The 20337-nt window shown below is 43.4% G+C and overlaps 1 protein-coding gene across 1 annotated transcript in view; it reads left to right on the top strand.

The window, feature by feature from the left end:
- Nucleotides 1-20337, top strand: part of GALNT9 (polypeptide N-acetylgalactosaminyltransferase 9) — a 242943-nt gene that overhangs the window by 75224 nt on the left and 147382 nt on the right. The window contains exons 3-4 of the mRNA XM_029047813.2: nucleotides 11758-11924; nucleotides 13483-13657. Coding sequence (XP_028903646.1) covers nucleotides 11758-11924; nucleotides 13483-13657 — 342 coding nt within the window. The remainder of the gene's footprint in view (nucleotides 1-11757; nucleotides 11925-13482; nucleotides 13658-20337) is intronic.

Genomic DNA, 20337 nt, shown 5'->3' with positions numbered 1-20337 from the left:
GTAAATGTGAGGAGAGTGTGGGCAGTGGCGGTCCTGCAGGTATTCACTTCTGCCGATACCTATTATTTCTGAAGAAACCTGAATTAATAGTAATAATGATAATAACAGTTGTAGTATTTGTCAAGCGCTTACTTTGTTCCAGGCACTGTACTAAGGGCTGGGGTAGATATAAGCAAATCGGGTTGGACACAGTCCCTGTTCCACCTGGGGCTCACAGTCTCAATCCCCATTTTACAGATGAGATAACTGAGGCACAGAGAAGTGAAGTGATATGCCCAAGGTCACGCGGTGGACAAGCGACAGAGTCGGGATTAGAACCCATGCCCTTTTGTCTCCCAGGCCCATGCACTATCCACTAGTCATGCTGAATTACACCAGCAAGTGGTCATTTTACGGCTAATTTGCATTCCATAGCACCGATTAAACACTTCAGTGATTATTTAGGGTCCAGTAGGCTTCAAGCCACTGGCATTGTTACCAGAGAATGAATCAATCAATGATATTTATTGAGTGTTGACTCTGTGCAGAGTATTTGGTGCAGAATACTAAGTACTCTGTACACGAGAAACAGCATCGCCTAGTTGAAAAATCCAGAGTCAGGGTTCCTGGGTTCTAATCCCAACTCTGTCACTTGTCTGTTATGTGAACTTGGGCAAGTCACTTAACTTTTCTGTTCCTCAGTTACCTCATCTGTAAATTGGGGATTAAGAGTGTGAGCCCCACATGAGACATGGACTGTGTCCAACTGAATTGTCTTGTCTACCCCAGCACTTAGTACTGTACCCAGTACATAGTAAGCGCATAACAAATCCCATTTAAAAAAGAGAACTCTGCACTAAGCCTTTGGAAGAGAGCAATCGGAGTAAGTAGATACAGTCCCTGCCCTCAGAGTATTTACAATCTAGCAGGAGAATCGATTCAGATAGGGAAAGCAGACAAATATAAAGATTATATACATATGTGCTCTGTGGGCTGGAGTGGGGGGTCTACGTGCTTAGTGGGGGTCGATTCAGTTGCATTAAGTGTCCCACTAAGGAGGGAACAAGGTGAGGAGATGAGATAGGGAATGTCTCCTTGCAGAGAAGTGATTTCAAAGGGCTTTGAAGATGGGGAAAGCAAAAGTCTGCAGGGTAAGAAGGGAGAGGTTGTTCTTCCCGTAGGAAGCAGGGCATGAGCTAAGTACCTAAAGCTGTTTCTCTCTTCCAGGAAGGGAAATTTAGGGATGATAGAATAGACTGAGAGACTTGCAGACTTCAATCTATCTTTTACGCCTGCTCTGGTTCATGAGGCTTTCTTTGAAAGAGGTGGACCAAATTGGCTTTGGCTTGTTTGAGGGATTTGTGTGTCCATGGAGATGTGTCCCCATCAACTTGAATATGCAATACCCACCCATAAGTAGGGGAAGCAGGGTGGCTCAGTGGAAAGAGCACAGGCTTGGGAGCCAGAGATCATGGGTTCTAATCCTAGCTCTGCCACTTCTCAGCTGTGTGACTTTGGGCAAGTCACTTCACTTCTCTGTGCCTCAGTTCCCTCATCTGTAAAATGGGGATTAAGACTGTGAGCCCCATGTGGGACAACATGATCGCCTTGTATCCCCCCAGCACTTAGAACAGTGCTTGGCACATAGTAAGTGCTTAACAAATACCATCATAAGTACACATTCATGGCAAACAAAGTTCTGGTCCCAACAACCCTCTGTAAAGTACTGGAACTCTAGACCCCTTTCTGGGCTCTAAATCAGTGTTCTTTATGTACTGGTTCTCTGAACAACACTCCTTGTTGAACTGTAATTCCTCTCAAATAACATAAACTTGCTTTATTTTCTGATTGACGGGACACAGTGCCATTAAAGTTCAGGGAAAAGCCCTGTGGTCACTTTTAAACTGAGTTATTCCAGGGCTGCAGGTGAACAGCGTGTTTCCTTTTCATAAGTTATTCGCATTCCTGTCCCTTGCTCTTTCTTCACACTTGGAAGATGGAGGTGTTTCCTCTCTAGGAAATTGTAAAGGGGCTAAAATTGCTCAGATGGTGGGCAGTTAGCATCCTCCCAGTGTGTGCTCCATAGAGGACAGCAGGCCCTGACAAAGAAAGTAATTCAGGATGACGGGGTTAATTTTTAAGTGCTTACTCTATGCCGGGCATTGTGCTAAACACAGTGGTCGATCAAATGCAATCAGGTATAGTCTTTGTCCTACAAAGGACTTAAAGTCACTGGGAAGGGAGAACAGGTATTAGGAGAAGAAGCATGGGCTAGTGGATAGCACACAGACCTAGGAGTCAGAAGGTCGTATGTTCTAATCTCGGCTCTGCCACTTATCTCCTGTGTGACATTGGGCAAGTCACTTCACTTCTCTGTGCCTCGGTCCCCTCATCTATAAAATGGGAATTAAGACTGTGAGCCCGATGTGGGACAGGAATTGTTTCCTGTATTTGCTTGTGATTCCCCTACCACCCGAGCATTTAGTACAGTGCCCAGCACCTGGTAAGAGCTTAAAAAATACCACGATGATTATTACTATCAGGTATTGTATCCCTATTTTCCGGATAAGAAAATTGTGGCTAAGACAAGTTGCCCAAGTGGCAGGCAAGTGGAAGAACCAGGGTTAGAACACAGGCCCAAGCTTTTTCCATTAGGCAACACTGCTTCTCATCCTCCTGACTGGATGGCTGCCAGATGAAATAGTGAAAGGAGGTGATTGGATTCATCCCTCTTCCCCGCTCCTCACGGCTGCTTGTTCTGTGTGATGGTAAAGTATTAATGAACAGATCCATCCGGCATCATCTTTCTGAGCTGTAAGGAGAGAGATCATCACAGCACAGGAAATTCAAATGTGGTGGCGATGACATTCTTTTAAAGAATGATCGCATAATGCTAATTGGGCTATAATAAGTACTGACCTAAATTTTTCCTCCTCATCATCACTAGCAACATCACTTGAGCACCATTAATGTGTATTCAACTGACTAGATTAGAGAGGTAATCGTATTTCATGCCTCCCGTGAGCAGAACATGTATTAAGCATTAGGAAGTAATACACTGGTGAGGGTTAAGACTGTAAGCTTATCTCTAGACTGTAAGCTCATTGTGGTCAGGTAATGTGTCTGCTTATTGTCCTATTATACGCTCCCAAATGCTTAGTACAGTGCTCTGTACACAGTAAGCACTCAAATACAACTGAAGGAATGAATGAACTGAGACATGGTCCCTAGCCCAGAGAATAAAGTGAGAAAGAGTTTGGCGGAAAGAATCAGAAAGATGAAATGATGTAAATGCATAAATCAGAGCCTTCCAAGGCCAGTGGTAAAGGGATTGGCTAGGTGTTATAAATGAGCGAATCAATCAATCAATCAATCAAAAGTATTTATTGAGTGCTCACTTTGTACAAAACACTGTACTAAGTAGGAGAATATAATACAACGAAATTTATAGACACTTTCCCTGCTCACCACAAGAAGATACAAAGTTAGGAGAAAACTCAATCAGTCTCCGAGGTCCTTATAAGCGAGGCAGGAATGCGTACCAGAAGACAACAGAGATTTAACATGTTTCCAATCAATCAAGCAAGCAATCAATCTTATTTATTGAGTGTTTACTGTGTGCAAGGCACTGTACTAAGTGCGTGGGAGAGTGCAATATAAGAGAGGTGATAGACAAGCTTCCTGCCCACAACCAGCTAAATTGTTAAAATGGAACGGTACTTATGAATGCATTCATTCATTCAATAGTATTTATTGAGCTCTTACTATGTGCAGAGCACTGTACTAAGCGCTTGGAATGTACAAATAGGCAACAGAGAGAGACAGTCCCTGCCCTTTGACGGGCTTACAGTCTAATCGGGGGAGACAGGCAGACAAGAACAGTGGCAATAAATAGAGTCAAGGGGAAGAACATCTCATAAAAACAATGGCAAATAAATAGAATTAGGGTGATGTACATCTCATTAAACAAAATAAATAGGGTGATGAAGATATATACAGTTGAGCAGACGAGTACAGTGCTGAGGGGGTGGGACGGGAGAGGGGGAGGAGCAGAGTGAAGGGGGGGAGAAGAGGGTTTAGTTGCGGAGAGGTGAAGGGGGGGAGGGGTAGAGGGAGCAGAGGGAAAAAAGGGAAGTGTAGGGGCGCACGGTGGTTTGAGTGAAACCACTGAGCCCCCCTCACCTACCAATTTCTCACCACAGAAAAAAGGTATCATTATCTGGGAAAGGAGAGAAGGTGACATTCGGTCTACATTTCTGCACAGATATGAAACCAATAAATCACTCTAAAAATCCATCCCCAGTTTACTCTCAAAAAAGAAGTTGTTAGAATTCAGCAGTGATAGTGGACTTTCTAATCTATTTTTAATATCTTAATTCTTGGAAAAGGGAATTGCTAGGATATCCATTTCTTTCGCCAGTGCTGATAGGCTTCAAAGAAATTCTAAAGTTAAGAAACAAGAGAATATTTATCGCCTATGACAAATGGATTCATCTATAAAACATATCTTTACCTTTCTGCTGACTTCCAATCACATTAAGATGGGAGAAAATCAGGTTTGTTCTACTAGGGGAAAGCATAAATATTTCTGGAAGATGAAGAATTGAGCCACATAAAGGATTCAAGGCGTTACTATTTTATGACAGGAAATCATTTTGATTCCAAAAATAAACAGTAGTAATTTCATAGCATCGTGTCGACAAGTGACAAGAAGTCTTTTTCATAGAGTAGTTAAAAGGGGAATTTGAACATACTAGAAATAATTGTCAAGGAATGGAATATTCACAATTGGACTGATGAGAAGCAGTGTGGCCTAATGGACAGAGTGGGGGCCTGGAGTCAGAAGGACCGGCTCTGCCATTTGTCTGCTGTGCTACCTTGGGCAAGTCATTTCACTTCTCTGTGCCTCAGTTACCTCATCTGTAAAATGGGATTAAGACTGTGAGTCTCAAGTGGGACATGGACTGTATCCAACCAAAGTAGCTTGTATCGACTCCAGTGCTTAGTATAGTGCCTGGCACATCGTAAGCGCTTAACAAATACCATTAAAAAAAAAAGCTGCTGAGTCTGCCATCTTGAATTATACTGCCGGGTTTTTCCATGACCACAGGTGGGAAGGAGCAGCAGAGAGAGATGCAGAAGCCATTTGAAAAAAGTATGTCTGAACTGAGGAGGCTATCCTCATCTGTATCCAGGCATTAAGCAATGTCTAATTCTTCTCAGGCCTTGGCACTTGGGAGAGGAGGTTTATTCTTTAAATCAATTTAAAAGCATTTTGCTTACGGTGGATTCTGACTGCCTTGGGGGACTGCTTAAGGAAGGCAGAGATCTGAAGGTTTATTAAAAAGCAGGATTAAGCAATTTGAGCTGAGAGCATTACTGGAGAGTTAAAACAGTAAAAGCCAAAGCTCAGTATGGGACAAGACCCTCAGAGGTCATCTAGTGCAATCCCCTGCCACCGGGAAGAGCTACACCAACAACTTCCATGAGAGATGGTGGTCTATTCTATTCCCTGGGACCTCGAGGAATTGAACTCCCACGGTCTCCCTAGAAAGCTCACCCAGCTTGGCTTAGTGAATAGAGCCCAGGACTGGGAGTCAAAAGGAACTGAGTTCTAATCCCAGCTCTGCCGCAGGTCAGCTGTGTGACCTTGGGCAAGTCACTTCACTTCTCTGGGCCTCAATTACCTCATCTGTAAAATGGGGACTAAGAGAATGTGAGACAAGGACTGCGTCCAACATGATTACCTTGACTGTACCCCAGGGCTTAGAACAGTGCTTGGCACATAGTAAGTGCTTAACAAGTACCATAATTAGTAATATCACCCTGACCTTAAGGAAATAAAGAACACCAGATCCTTGCTTTGGTAACATTTTGTGAGAAGCAATGTGGCCCATGGAAGGGGCATGGCCTGGGAATCAGAAAACTTGGCTTCTAATTCTGGCTCTACGATTTGTCTGCCGTGTGACCTTGGCCAAGTCTATTAACTTCTCTGTGCCTCAGTTCCCTCATCTGCAAACTGGGGATTCAATACCTGTTCTTCCTTCCACCTAGACTGTGAGCCCCATGTAGAACCTGATTATTTTGTTTCTGGCCCTGTGCTTAGTACGGTGCTTGACACATAATAAATGTTTAACAAATACCATTATTATTATTATTAATATTATTTTGCATTTGGACATTTGAATTTTCTGTGTCAAAGAAATGGTGAGGAACACCAAGGACACTGATGTTTTTTCAAAACACTGCTGAGGAGAACGAAAATCATTCAATCAATTTTATTCTAGAGTGTCAGTCCATCGTGGGCAGGGAAAGTCTCTATTTGTTGCTGAATTGTACTTTCCAAGCGCTTAGTACAGTGACAGTGCTCTGCACACATAAGCGCTCAATAAGTACGACTGACTGAATGAATGAATATTTACTGAGCACTTAGAATGTGTCCAGCTATGTAGCTAGGAAGAATACAACAACGTTGGTAGTCACATTCCCTGCCCATAATGAGCTTACAGTCTTTGAAAGAGCTTATATTAGCGTATCCACTCCTGATGAGGTACCACTTAAAGCCTGCTGTTTAATGGAGATTTTGGTCCTATCCCTAACTCTGCTACAGGTCACTCTGAGATCCGCTCCTTTTCCAAAGCGGCAGAATGGAGCATTATAATTAACTCCGCGGTGTGGCTCTGATTTGAGCGGTGAACATCAGGGGACTCGGTTGGTGGTTCCGCACTGAAACCCCGTGGCATCTTGCTTTGAAGCCAGCTTGCTCGCTCAGAAGAGAATGAAACCTTTTCCAGCAGGGAACCTTGACTTTAATTTGAGAGCAGTGATGGGAAATGAGCGAAGTGGGTATAGGAGAGAGTATAATCATTTTGGCTCACATGGTAGATGGGCAGTAAAAGAATAAGGATCTGTGTAGGGAAAAGCGGAGAGTGAGGGAGAGAGTTCCAAGGACTTCTCAGGGGAAAGAGAGGGAACGGGGCTGGAGCAAACCCCTAGGCCTGGACTGATCTAATGTCCTTAGCTTACCCACGTCAGTCCTGGATTTGAATAGGCTGTTTGGACAATTTTCGAAAATACGTCTTCCTTTCCCTGTTGTCTATCACCAAGGTAGCAGGGGAAGAAACAGAAGGAAAACATAAACTCGATGTCTTGATTTTTCTGTCTGGGTGCTTCATGAATCACAGAGTAATTGCTCATTAAGGCCACCGACTGATTGATTTGATTGAAGGCAGCCTGGCCTACTGAATAGAGTATGAGTCGAGTCAGAAAGGACTTGGGTTCTAATCCCGGCTCTCCCACATGTCTGCTGTGTGACCTTGGGCAAATCACTTCACTTCTCTGTGCCTCAGTTACCTCATCTGTAAAATGAGGATGGAGACTGTGAGCCCCATGTGGGACAGGGACTGTCTCCAACCCGATTTGTTTCTATTCACTTCTTACAGTGCATAGCACAAAGTAACCACTGTGGGCAGGGAATGTGTCTGCTTATTATTATATTATACTCACCCAAGTACTTAGTAGAGTGCTCTGCACCCAGTAAGCACTCAGTAAATACAATTGAATGAATGAAAGAATACCAGTTATTTCCATCACTACCTCTGTCCATGCCCCATTAAGGCTGTGGGTATATTTGCCCTGCAGCGATTTTGCACAACGTTCAAAGCATCAGTGGTGGTTCCATGATTGGGAAACTTGTACTTCAGCAACATGGGACCCCATTTTCAAACACCAGAGGCACAACCCAGTCATGCGTGGTGAAGTGGGATCTCAAATTTCTATTGCCGCCATCCATTTCTATGCCTTTAGAGTCCTGAGATATGGAAATCTGGAAAAAAAGGCCCTCCCGGATGGTATTAGCAGAACTGCATGTTCCAGAAATTCCTGGGTCATTAAGAATCACCCTCACAATCTCCCTTCCCCCATGGTCTCCCCCACCTTGACCTCACACTCCTTGGAAACAGCTCAGGAGATGATTTATTCTCCATAGCCACTGAGGATAAAATGGGAAGTATTATTAATAATAATAACAATAATAATAATGAAGGCATTTGTTAAGCACTTATTATGTGTTCCTTGTGCTCTAAGTGCTGGGACAGTTACAAGCTAATGAGGTTGGACACAGTCCCTGTCTCACATGGGGCTCACACTCTTAATCCCCATTTTACAGGTGAGGTAACTGAGACCCAGAGAAGTGAAGTGACTTGCCAAGGTCACACAGCAGATGAGTGGCAGAGCCAGGATTAGAACCCACATCTTTCTGACTCCTAGGCCTGTGCAATCTCCACTAGTCCACTTTGCTTAAAGAGTAAATGGATATAGAGGTAAGGGAGGGTCACAAATCTTTTTCCGGTGTGGTCCACTGGTCCAAGATATTTTTGGTAATCGCCGAGGCATTGTTCTGGGATGATTTAAGCAATTCCAACCTGGAGACAATCCCTGGAATGAAGATCCTTTCAACCCTCTGACCCTATATTTTTATGATCATTACACCAGAACATGGTTTGCTACTGGAGGACTAGCTAAGAAATTAAAATTGCTAAACTCTGCTTATGATGGCACAAACACACTGGAGACAAGATCCAATGGAAGTGTGAGTCATACAGACACCCAGTCTGCACAGTTCAGGCTCAAAAAAAGCCATCCTCATCGGCAGGAGCTTCTATTTTCCAGGCTGCATTACAAGGGTAATTTACTTCAATTTCTCCACTTCTCTCTACCTGTATAGACACAGCCACAGTGATCATAAATCATCTAAAAGGGCTCTTTCACTTCTAAGATAGCGTCTCCGAATCGATAAGCGTAAATGGGCAGGAAAAGTCAAGCTAAGGTAGTGATAGTTGCTGAGTAGAATAGGACATGAGTATTTTCATCCATCATTGCATGAAGAGCTTGGGCTTTTAGTGAGGGGTTGACGGCACTGATATCCTGCCTCAGATAACAGCTCTATTTACCAGGCACATCCACCCTGCTATCTCTTTTGTGGCTGCACTTTTAAAAAAAATCAGCTATTAAGTGCTTATTATGTGTCAAACACTGTTCTAAGCACTGGGGTAGGTACAAATAACTAGGTCAGACACAGTGCCTATCCCACATGGGACTCACAGTCTAAGTAGGAAGGAGAACAGGTATTTAATCCCCATTTTACAGGTGAGGGTACAGAGGCACAGAGAAGTTAAGTGACTTGCCCCAGGTCACCTGGTAAGCAATTCACAGAACAAATGGCAGAGCCAGGTTTAGAATCCATGCCCTGTGACTCTCAAGCCCTTGCTCTTTTCTCTCGGCCATCCTGCTTCTCCAAATCACCGAATGTGTTTCCCTTGAAAAGTATACCTCATTGACAGGTTGAGAGAGGAAGGGGGTGTTTTTAACCAGTCAGTCTCGATTTATAAGGGTTTATCCAGGTAAAAATCCTCTGAGTCTTCTTAATAATCACCTCGGGTAACCAGATAATTATGCATAATAATCTCACTGTGCCCTGGGCATCCCCCTCACTGGCTGAGAGTAAATTCCCCTTGGGCCTACGGGAATGGAACGTTTCATCAAATTTGAGATGACATTGTATCCACGTGCTCTCTGAGACAGACCCGGGGAATCTTTTGGAAGAAAGCCCTACTTGTCAACCTTTACGGGATACTTGGAAAAATTGTCTGAAAGCTTTTTTCAAGACATGCTTTATGTAGGTTATCAAGAATACATGGGCAGAATCCTGTGTGTGTGTGTTCTTCAATCTGATGTTGGGGATCCTTTGCTCTAGTCTCAGTGAACGGAAATGTTCACAGGTTTGTCTTCCTGATTGGAAAAAACAAGTCCCATTACATTTTTCTAACCAGTCGTATTTCAGAGCTGTTCTCCACTGACCTCATTCCTGTTTAATTTACTATCTAAACCTCCATTCGCTTCCTCTGTCAAGCCCGAGGAGGGGTACTGAGGGTGAGGATATGGCTGTATCAATCGATCTGTCATATTTATTGAATGCTTACTGTGTGTAGAGCACTGTAGTAAGCTCTTGGGAGAGAACAACGTTTCCAAGTGTCAGCATAAAGAAGGTCTCATTTGACTCTATAAGAAGCCAGCACTTCTGCTTCTGCAACAGAAAGCATCCTCCGCTCCGAGAAGAGGGAACTTAAATGAACAATTGACTATCCCTGGAATTAACCAATGGAGTTAATTTGGAAACAATCCAGAAAATCTGTGCTGGGTTCTCATCTCCTTTCTTGTGACTAGATTTCAGCAGGCAGTTTGGGGCGGAAAAAAAATCGCTTACATTACATCCTGAGATTTTTGCTCAAGTTATTTAAATGCAGATGTACAAAAAGAGTGCTGTAATCATAAAGAACTAGGATATCATAAAAGTGTGGTTTAGCCAGAGGGTTTGTGTCAGTCGAGCTAATTTACAGAGCAGGGTATTCAAAGATATTCTGCTCCTAGGATAGTCAGAAATATAATGAAGGAAATAATCACCATTTAAATCCAAGAAGGGAACAAGTTAACAGTAGGAAAACTTGATTCCAATAAAGAAGAAATCATTTCTGTAAAGTGGGATACTGCTGAGAGCCCTGAAAATAATGATAGGCCACTCCTTTCCCAGTGCATAGATTTCCTCAAAGGGAAAGTTAAATCAAACAAGAAGGTTTGAGGGCTTGGAATGAAAGATGCTAGTTGGTGTGAAGGCCTCAGAAGCTGCACTGAACATGGCAGCAGGGGGAAGAAGCCAGAATGCCTTGGTGTCTATGTTTCCTCAGCGATCAAAGAATCCATCAAGAGAACAGCAGCAGCAGCTGAATGTTGTTGATTCACATATTCGTGGCCTTGACCCAAAATGGCACAGCTATGCTAGAGGTCAAGAGAAAGTTCTCCTAGAAAGCAGCCCCATTAAAAAGTCATCACCAGAACTTATGCTTAGCCCAGAACTTATGCTTAGCCTCCTGATTCCAATCAGAAGAATTCACAGGCCAAAGATGGAACAAACTTCATTCGGTCGAATTTCTTGAGCGCTCACTGTGTGCAGAGCACTGTATTAAATGCTCGGGAGAGTACGATATAATAATAAACAGACACATTCCCTGCCCACAGCGAACTTACAGTCTGGAAAACAAACCCCTTCAAGGGTAGTACTCCATCTCTCCCAGGTCTGTCCTCTAGCCATTAGACCATGCTGTTTATCTACAGTCCCAACTTCTTTATACAGCACTCTGCACACAGTCAGCACTCAGTAAATACCATCAGTGGATTGAACACATTCTGTAAATACAGCTCACCCACTGGAGTATGCAAAATATTAAAAAGGTGGTCTGGTTTGGGATGACCAAATTGATAAACTGCTTTCGGGCTGCAATGGAAGAAAGTCTTGCGTCTCTTCATCTTCTCTTGGAGAAACATACCTTTTCCTCACCAACAGCGAGGCAGTGATCTTGACTTTGGGAGGCTGCTCGGACAAAACGCACCATAGATCACAATAAGCCCAGCAGCTTGGCCTAGTGGATAGAGCCCGGACCTGGGAGTTGGGTTCTAATACCAGCTCTGCCCCTCGTCTGCTGTGTGACCATGGGCAAGTCACTTCACTTCTCTGTGCCTCAGTTCCCTCCTCTCCAAAATGGGGACTGACATTGTGAGCCCCATGCGTACTGTGTCCAACCTGATTAGCTTGTACCTTCCCCAGCTTTTAGAACAGTGCTTCACACATAGTAAACGCTCAACAAATGCCCCTTATCATTATTATTACTTGTAGGTGTACGGTGGAACCTTATCCTAGTTGATTTCTGGCCCGGTTTCCTCTAGGTGCAAACAGATGAGCTACGCGGAAGACCTGCCGCAGATCTCCGTAGTCTTCATTTTCGTCAACGAAGCCCTGTCTGTCATCCTGCGCTCGGTGCACAGCGTTGTCAATCACACCCCATCGCATCTGCTGAAGGAGATCGTTCTGGTGGATGACAACAGTGATAACGGTGAGCAAGGACACGAGGCTCATTAATCCTTCGGCTGCCTCTTCTGTATTCATTTATGCCTCTTGTCAACCCTTGTGGTATTTGAGACACGTATGTTTGAGAGTTCGACGTCTGTCTCTCCTGGTACAATGTAAGGTCCTTGTGGACAGAGAACATATCTTGCGTTTCTTATGTACTTTCCGAGCACTTAATTCAGGGCATGGCATGCAGTGAGCATTCAATAAACCCTCCCTGTACTACCTCGGTTCATTCAGTCATATTTATTGAGCGCTTACAGTGTGCAGAACACTGTATTAAGTACTTGGGAGAATATAATAGAACAATAAACAGACACATAACATGCCCACAACGACCTTACACTCTAGCAGACAAGGAAGCTTATCTTTGCTGGATAAATGGATGGTCATGGACTGCTGAGTTGTTTCCGGTTGGTTGGACTGGATTTCCAGTGTGTTACTTAAAATGATCCCAAGTTCATGGCTAGAGACAGAAATAACTGTGGGTCTGAAGCCACGTTTGGTTTGCATGCATCTGTTTGCATTGTCATTTTTGATTAGGATCATCATCCATGTCTCACAGCATGGGACTATTCTCATGAAGAACAAACTGTATTGGTATTTGTATCTGTTAAGCACTGTTAAGCACTGTGTGCAGAGCACTGTTTTAAGTGCTGGGGTAAATACAGGGTAATTAGGTTGTCCCACTTGGGGCTCACAGTCTTAATCCCCATTTTACAGATGAGGTAACTGAGGCACAGAGAAGTTAAGTGACTTGCCCACAGTCACACAGATGACAAGTAGCAAGGCCGGAATTCGAACCCATGACCTCTGACTTCCAAGCCCAGGCTCTTTCCACTGAGCCACGCTGCTTCTCTTTTGTATTGTATTGTATTGTCTAAATGCCCTCCGGGATATAGTGCTTTCTATGGCCCCGTCCAAGTCATTTAAACTGTGAGCCCCTTGTTGGGCAGGGATGGTCTCTATCTGTTGCCGAATTGTCCATTCCAAGCGCTTAGTCCAGTGCTCTGCACATAGTAAGCGCTCAATAAATACGACTGAATGAATGAATGAATGAATGAATGAAGTTCTGCTAAATAGACCCAGAATGTGTTCACTGGGAGCCTCCAATCTAAGATAGACAGTTTTGGGGTGCACAAGTTGCATTCTGGGCCTCATACCTCCCCGCCCCCCCCCCGACCAAGTTGATATGTGGGAGGCATATTGTGCTACTTTAAATGCAGCATGACTTAGTGGTTAGAGCACAGGCCTGGGAGTCAGATGGACCCAGGTCCCAATCCCAGCTCCGTCACATGTCTACTGTGGCGCTTGCGGAAAGTCGCTTAACTTCTCTGGACCTCAGTCATCTCATCTGTAAAATGGGGATGAAGAACCTGAGCCTCTTGTGGAACAGGCACTGTGTCCAACCTCATATCTACCTCAGAGCTCAGGATAGTGCCAGGCACATAGTAAGCGCTTAACGAGCACCATAAATATTATTATTTCCATAATGATCATTCAGGCTGGATCCTGATGAGACGTGCTATTGCTTTCCTCCGCAGTTGAGCTGAAATTTAATCTGGACCAGTACGTCAATAAACGGTACCCGGGCCTGGTGAAGATTGTTCGCAACAACAAGCGAGAGGGGCTGATCCGAGCGCGGATCCAGGGCTGGAAAGCTGCAACGTCTCCCGTTGTGGGTTTCTTCGATGCGCATGTCGAATTCAACACAGGCTGGTAAGGCACAGCCCCAGAGATGCCCTTCTTCTCTCCAGGAGGCCACAAAACACCGCACATATTACATTAACAGATCTGGGCCGATTCCCGGATCTGAGCAACGTGCAAATGAAACGTTCGCAGCAGCAAAGGCGTTCCGTCGCCTAGCGGATACAGCGAGGGCCAGAGAGTCAGAGGGCCCGGGGTTCTAATTCCGGTTGTGCCGCTTGTCTGCTATGTGACTTTGAAAGAATCATTTCTCTTATCTGTGCCTCAACTACTTCAACTGTGAAATGGGAATTAAGACTGTTAACCCTATGTGGGACAGGGACTGTGTCCAACCTGATTAAGTTCTATCTACTCCAGTCCTTAGAACAGTGCTTGGCACATAGTAAGTGCTTAGCAAGTACCATAATCATAATTACCATAATTAATGTGTGACAGGGACTGTTTCTAACCCAGTGCCTGACACATAGTAAGCAGTTAACAAATGCTATTATTATTATTATTACGATATTATTATTCATTCATTCATTCAATAGTATTTATTGAGTGCTTGCTATGTGCAGAACACTATACTAAGCATACTAAGCGCTTGGAATGTACAAATCGGTAACAGATAGAGACAGTCTCTGCCCTTTGATGGGCTTACAGTCTAATCGGGGGAGACGGACAGACAAGAACAATAGCAATAAATAGAATATTATCAATATAATATTACATATTAATAATTATTAATATAAATATTATTAGTGGGGCTCCTCAGCAGACATGAGTTTGCAACACTATATTCAGAGATCTGTCAGCATATTATTTCTGACTGGGGTTCCATTAAATGCAGCTATAGTCCTCCGGGCTGGCCTTGGAGTCCTTAGGCAGTATGTGGCATTAACTCTCACTCCTCTCAATGGAGACAGAAGCAATTTGTGAAAAAATTAATTTGAGATCCTGCTAGAGTCCTGCTCCTCTAGGTCTGAGGTAGAGGAGAGATTACAGTGAAAGAGCCTACCCTTGGGTTTGCCTCACGACGGTTTCTCTCATTCTCTTGGGAGACGGACGGACCCCTTAAAGATAAATGCCTTTTCTTGTGTTCATTTTTCCCACTAGTCACGCTTGGAAGGAAATTGAATTTTCTCTTGTGCGTGTAACTGGAGCTTAAAAATGATCAGGCTTCCTTTATTGTTTGCTTTTGTCCCGACAAGCCAGTTGCGGCGTTTGCTGTTGTAGTGCTTCTGTAGAATCAACGGGGTGAGCTCGCGAGTAGAATGCTTTCCTTTGATATATGTCCTTCTCCTGGAAGGGTTTTTCTTCCTCTTTTCTTTTTTTTTTCAATTCTGGCTACAGAGGCAGAATTTCATCTGGAACTTTATGAAATGGAGCTTGCTTGGGGGTATACATTGCTTTGCTTTGCTCAAATGTAGCCTCCTATAACGATTTCGGTGGAACTTTTCTATTAAAGCATGACCTTTGGTGAGAACCTTAGTGTAGATTGGGGAAACAAAACTACTATTGTAAGAGTTGGCTATGTGATTACTTGTGGCTAGAACCAACACGTATAAAATTTCGTTGGGAATTTTAGGAAACCAAAGGCAGGTGTGTACACATGTGCACACACAAACACACATATACACACACACCCCCACTCACACACATATATGTATACATATATACATATATAGAGAGAGATATCTACATATCTAGATATAGATATATTTATCTAGGCCATTCATTTTCAAAGATGGTATCTATTTCTGGTAAGATCCTATCCATTCAGCATGGCCTAGTGGATAGAGCACAGGCCTGGGAGTCAGAAGGTCATGGGTTCTAATCCCAGCTCTGCAACTCATCTGCTGTGTGACTTTGGGCAAGTCACTTTACTTCTCAGTGCCTCAGTTCCTTCGTCTGTAAAATATGGATTAAGATGGGGATCCCTAAGTGGAACATGGAACTCTGTCCAACACGATTATCTTGTATCTGCCCCAGATCTTAAAACAGTGCCTGGCACAGAGTAAGCACTTAACAAATACCATTATCATCACTATTATTATTGTGATGATGCTTGAAAATAACAGTGCATGAATGATATTTCCTTCCACGATGTGTTGGGTATTCAATATTCATTAGTGTTTATTATTATTATTGTTGTTATATTATAATAACAATAAGTATATTATTGTAATAGTATAACAATAATAACAATGATATAATAACAATTACATTAGTATTAACAATAATAATAATGAGAATTGTGGTGTTTATTATGCACTCACTACATGTCAAACTGTACTAAGCACTGGGATAGATGAAATACGTGCAGATCCGATATGTTCCCTGTCCTACATAGGACTCACTGTCTAAGAGGAAGGGAGAACAGGAATTTAACCCCCATTTTAAAAATAGAAAGTTAAGAGACTTTCCAAGGTCACACAGCAGAAACTCACCTCCTCCAGGAGCCCTTCCCCGACTGAGCCCCCCTTTTTCCTCTGCTCCTCCTCCCTTCCCCATTGCCCCCACTCCCTCCCTCTGCTCTACCCCCTCTCTCCGCCCCACAGCACTTCTGTATATATGTACATATTTATTATTCTATTCATTTTATTAATGATGTGTATATATCTATAATTCTATTCATTTATATGGATGCTATTGATGCCTATGTACTTGTTTTGTTTTGTGGTCTGTCTCCCCCCTTCTAGACTGTGGGTCCATCGTTGGGTAGGGATCGTCTCTATCTGTTGCCGAATTGTACTTTGCAAGAGCTTAGTACAGTGCTGTGCACACAGGAAGTGCTCAATAAATTCGATTGAATGAATTGAATGAATGAATGAACAGCAGGCAAATGATGGAGCTGGGTTAGAATTCTGTTCCTCTGATTCCCAGCCTCTTGCTCTTTCCACAGGACCATAGTGAATGTACGCGACTGTACATTCATGAGTGTTACGGCACCACGACTTTAAAGCTGATGAGTCACGATTCCCTCGGGTACCAGTGTTCAGTTTAGCGCTGCAGGCAGGGCTTAGAGCATCTTTTCTAGCCCCTTCCAAGGCCGGAGGGGGATAGAGCAACGTCCGGCTCCGATTCGTCAGGTGACCAGCAGAGGGCAAAGGGGGGGGAAATCTTGCCAACATTCCTGGAATATTGAAATAAAGTAACTGGAAAGACTGGAAAAAGCCTGATGGAGTGAGAGAGGCATGGACACTTAAAGGGACAGTACTCTTCTTTTGTTTAGTCTAAAATCCCCCAGAGATTCTTGCTGGGTGGCACAACCCTTAATGGTCCCAGACTCTCTCTCTCTCAATATATATATAGAGAGAGAGAGAGGGTATATCTACATGTCTATATATTTATATCTTTATATATATATTCATTCCTTCATTCAGTCGTATTTATTGAGCGCTTACTGGGTGCAGAGCACTGTACTAAGTGCTTGGAAAGTACAATTTGGCAACAGATAGAGACAATCCCTACCCAACAACAGGCTCACATTCTAGAATGGGGAGACAGACATCAAAACCAAACAAGTAGATAGACATCAATAGCACCAAAATAGAAAAATAGAATTATAGATATCTACATACATACATGGCATCTCTACGTATATAGCATCTATATATATATAGCATCTGTTGAGGATTTAATATGTGCCAGGCACTGTACGGAGAGCTGGGGTCGATTCGGTATAATTGGGTTGGACACAGTCCCTGTCCCACATAGGTCTCACAACCTCAGTCCTCATTTTACACGAGGTAATTGAGTTACAGGGAGGTAAAATGGCCTGCCCAAAGTCACACAGCAGACATATTGTGGAGTCAGGATTAGAATCTAGGTCCTCTGACTCTCAGTCCCATGCACTTTCCACTTGGCCACATTGCTATAATACATATGTGCAGAAACATCCATGCAAGATGTGCACCGGTGATGTGTAAGGGCAGCTACATCTGAACAAGTGAGACATCTTTTCCACCAGAAAATTTGTGGGTCCCTCCTGTTGGTGCCTATTTTCTGCATTCTTGCACCCCTCCCCAACACCACAGTCTCTCCATACTCTCTTTCACCCCTGGAAGTCTCTCCCATGCTTTCTTTCTTTCCCTCTGTATCTGGTGCAACCCTTTTGATGCCGATCACATCTTGGAAATAAAAATCCCGATAGATGAGATCCATGGTCCCGAAAGCACAGGTGATCTATCATGTCAAAATACAATTTTTGAAAAGGCAGATTTTCAATTTCCCTGACTGAAAAATGTATTTATCCATCTACAAATAGCCCTTTTATCCTGAAGGAATAATATACATTGCTTCAGCCTTATTAACAGTGCTTGGCATTTACAGAGAGCTTTTCATCTCTGGAGCACTTTGCAAACATTAATTAATTTATCCTGTTCCCATTGCTGCAAGGTGGTAAATAATATTATCCTAGTTTCTCAGGGAGGAAACTGAAACCTAGAAGGGAACATGGAGATTCTTACCCTCAAAAATCCTTCAGTCTTCAGCATATTCATTCCCTCACTCTAGAAATCGAACCCTCAAGTGTGGAGGAGGAGGAGCAGTAACCAAGCAGATTCATTCATTCAGTTGTATTTACTGAGCACTTACTGTGTGCAAAGCACTGTACCTTAGTACCTTAGCACTTGGGAGAGTGCAGTAAAACAACAAATAGGCATCTTCCCTATCCACAACGAGTTCACAGTCTAGAAGATGTGCTGGACAGAGTCGCTTCAAAGCTGAGCATAAAATAAGCATGTCCTAAATGCTATGCTTATTATTAATTGTTAAAATTCTTAACTTCAAGCATTTCTAAAATCCTCAGGTCAGTGGAATGGGGTATCCCAAGAATGAAAACCTGGAGGTTCACTAGAGAGAAGCTTCTGCATCTCACTTCTTTTAACATGGTTGATGTCAGTTATTACAGGGGAAACTGGAAGGAATTCACTGCAAGCAGTTTATAGCTGACATGGTGGAGGGTTTTTTTCATGGCCTCATTTTGCTCCTGTTCTCACCTTACTCCTTCCTGGTAGAATTTCTACAGTAAGAAACTTATTCAGTGCAACCACAGGCACCTTTTAAAATCTGAATGCTCACAGCAAATGCCATATTCAAGAAAGGAGCCAGCTCTCTTTCCTCTTCTTGGATATATACGCCCCTCCTGTCTTTCATATCAATCAATCAGTGGTATTAACTGAGTGCTTACTGCGGGCTGAACAATGAACTATGTACTCTTTTTATTCCTTCTCATGGTACATGTTAGATGTGATGATGATGTTTGTGGTATTTGTTAAGCTCTTACTATGTGCCAGGCCCTGCACCAAATGCTGGGCTAGATATAAGTTAATCGGGTTGGACACAGTCCATGTCCCACATAGGGTTCACAGTCTGAATCTCCATTTTACAGATGAGATAACTGAGGCAGAGAGAAGTGAAGTGACTTGGCCAAGGTCACCCAGAAGACAGGTGGTGAAGCCGGGATTAGAGCTCAGTTCCTCTGACTCCCAGACTCTTTGCACTAGTCCACTTTGCTTCTCTGGGAGAATACAGTGCAACAGAGTGATAGGCACATTCCCTGTCCACAGTGACCTTACCGTCTAGAGGTTCGGGGTTTTTTGTTTGGTTTTTTAAATGGCATTTGTTAAGTGCTTACTATATGACAGACACTGTACTAATCGTTGGGTAGACACAAGTTAATCAGGTTGGTTGGGAAGGTCCTGCCCAACAGTGAACTCACAGTCTTGAGAGATGAGGTAACTGAGGCATAGAGAAATTTAGTGACTTGCCCAAGGACACATAGAAGACAAGTGGCCAAGCCAGGATTAGAACCCAAGGTTGTCCAAGGCTGTTTATTCTGGGGGTCCTTTCTGGAAGTACACAGGCTTGCTTCAGAGAGGGAGAAAAAAGTCTGGAATTTCAAACTGGGAGATAAGTTGTGACTAGAATGAAGAACAAACCTGGGTCTATAACAGCAACCGGGACAGACTCGTCATATGACTTTCCACCTGCTGTGGAGTCATTTTGGTTCATTTGACCTTTTCCCCTTTCCTAACTCCCTCCCATCTGAGGTTCCCCAAACATCCTGCCACTCTGCCGCCCGTGACTCTGATGCCTGTAAAATCTCTGCATCTCAATAAGATGGAAAGAATACTTAAGCAGAAGTTTTGAAAGAATTTTCGGGGAGGAGCATTTCCCAACTCATTTCCCTTGTAATTCTGTATTTACCATTTCAGCAAAGCCTTCCCAAGGTGTGGTGGTAATTTGCCCACAAAAAAGTCTATCCACTTGGTAGTATCTACTGTGGAAGCCAGGAGAGCTGTGATGTATCAATTTGTTAAGCATTTACCATGTGCCAAGCACTTGGGGTAGATAAAATATCATCATATCAGACGTTGTCCCTGTCTGTTGTAATGGTTCACAGTTCAAGGGGGAGGGAGAACAAGTATTTTATCCCCATTTTTACAGATGGGGAAACTGAGGTGTGGAGAAGTTAAGGAACTTGCCCTGAGCTACACAGCAGGCAAGTGACAGAGCCAGGATTGGAAGCAATGTGGACTTCCACTCCACATTGGAAAAAGATTGAAAGAGCACAGACCTGGACTTCTAATCGCCACTCCATCACTGGCCTGCTGTGTGACCTTGGGTAAGCTACTCTGTACCTCAGTTTCCTCATCTGTAAAATGGGGATTAAATCATACTCCTAGTTAGACTTCCCCATGTGC

The sequence above is a fragment of the Ornithorhynchus anatinus genome, chromosome 2, assembly GCF_004115215.2.
Source record: "Ornithorhynchus anatinus isolate Pmale09 chromosome 2, mOrnAna1.pri.v4, whole genome shotgun sequence".
NCBI classification, from domain to species: Eukaryota; Metazoa; Chordata; class Mammalia; order Monotremata; family Ornithorhynchidae; genus Ornithorhynchus; species Ornithorhynchus anatinus.
The sequence above is the reverse complement of the archived record's forward strand: the minus strand, read 5'-3'. Positions and strand labels throughout refer to the sequence as shown.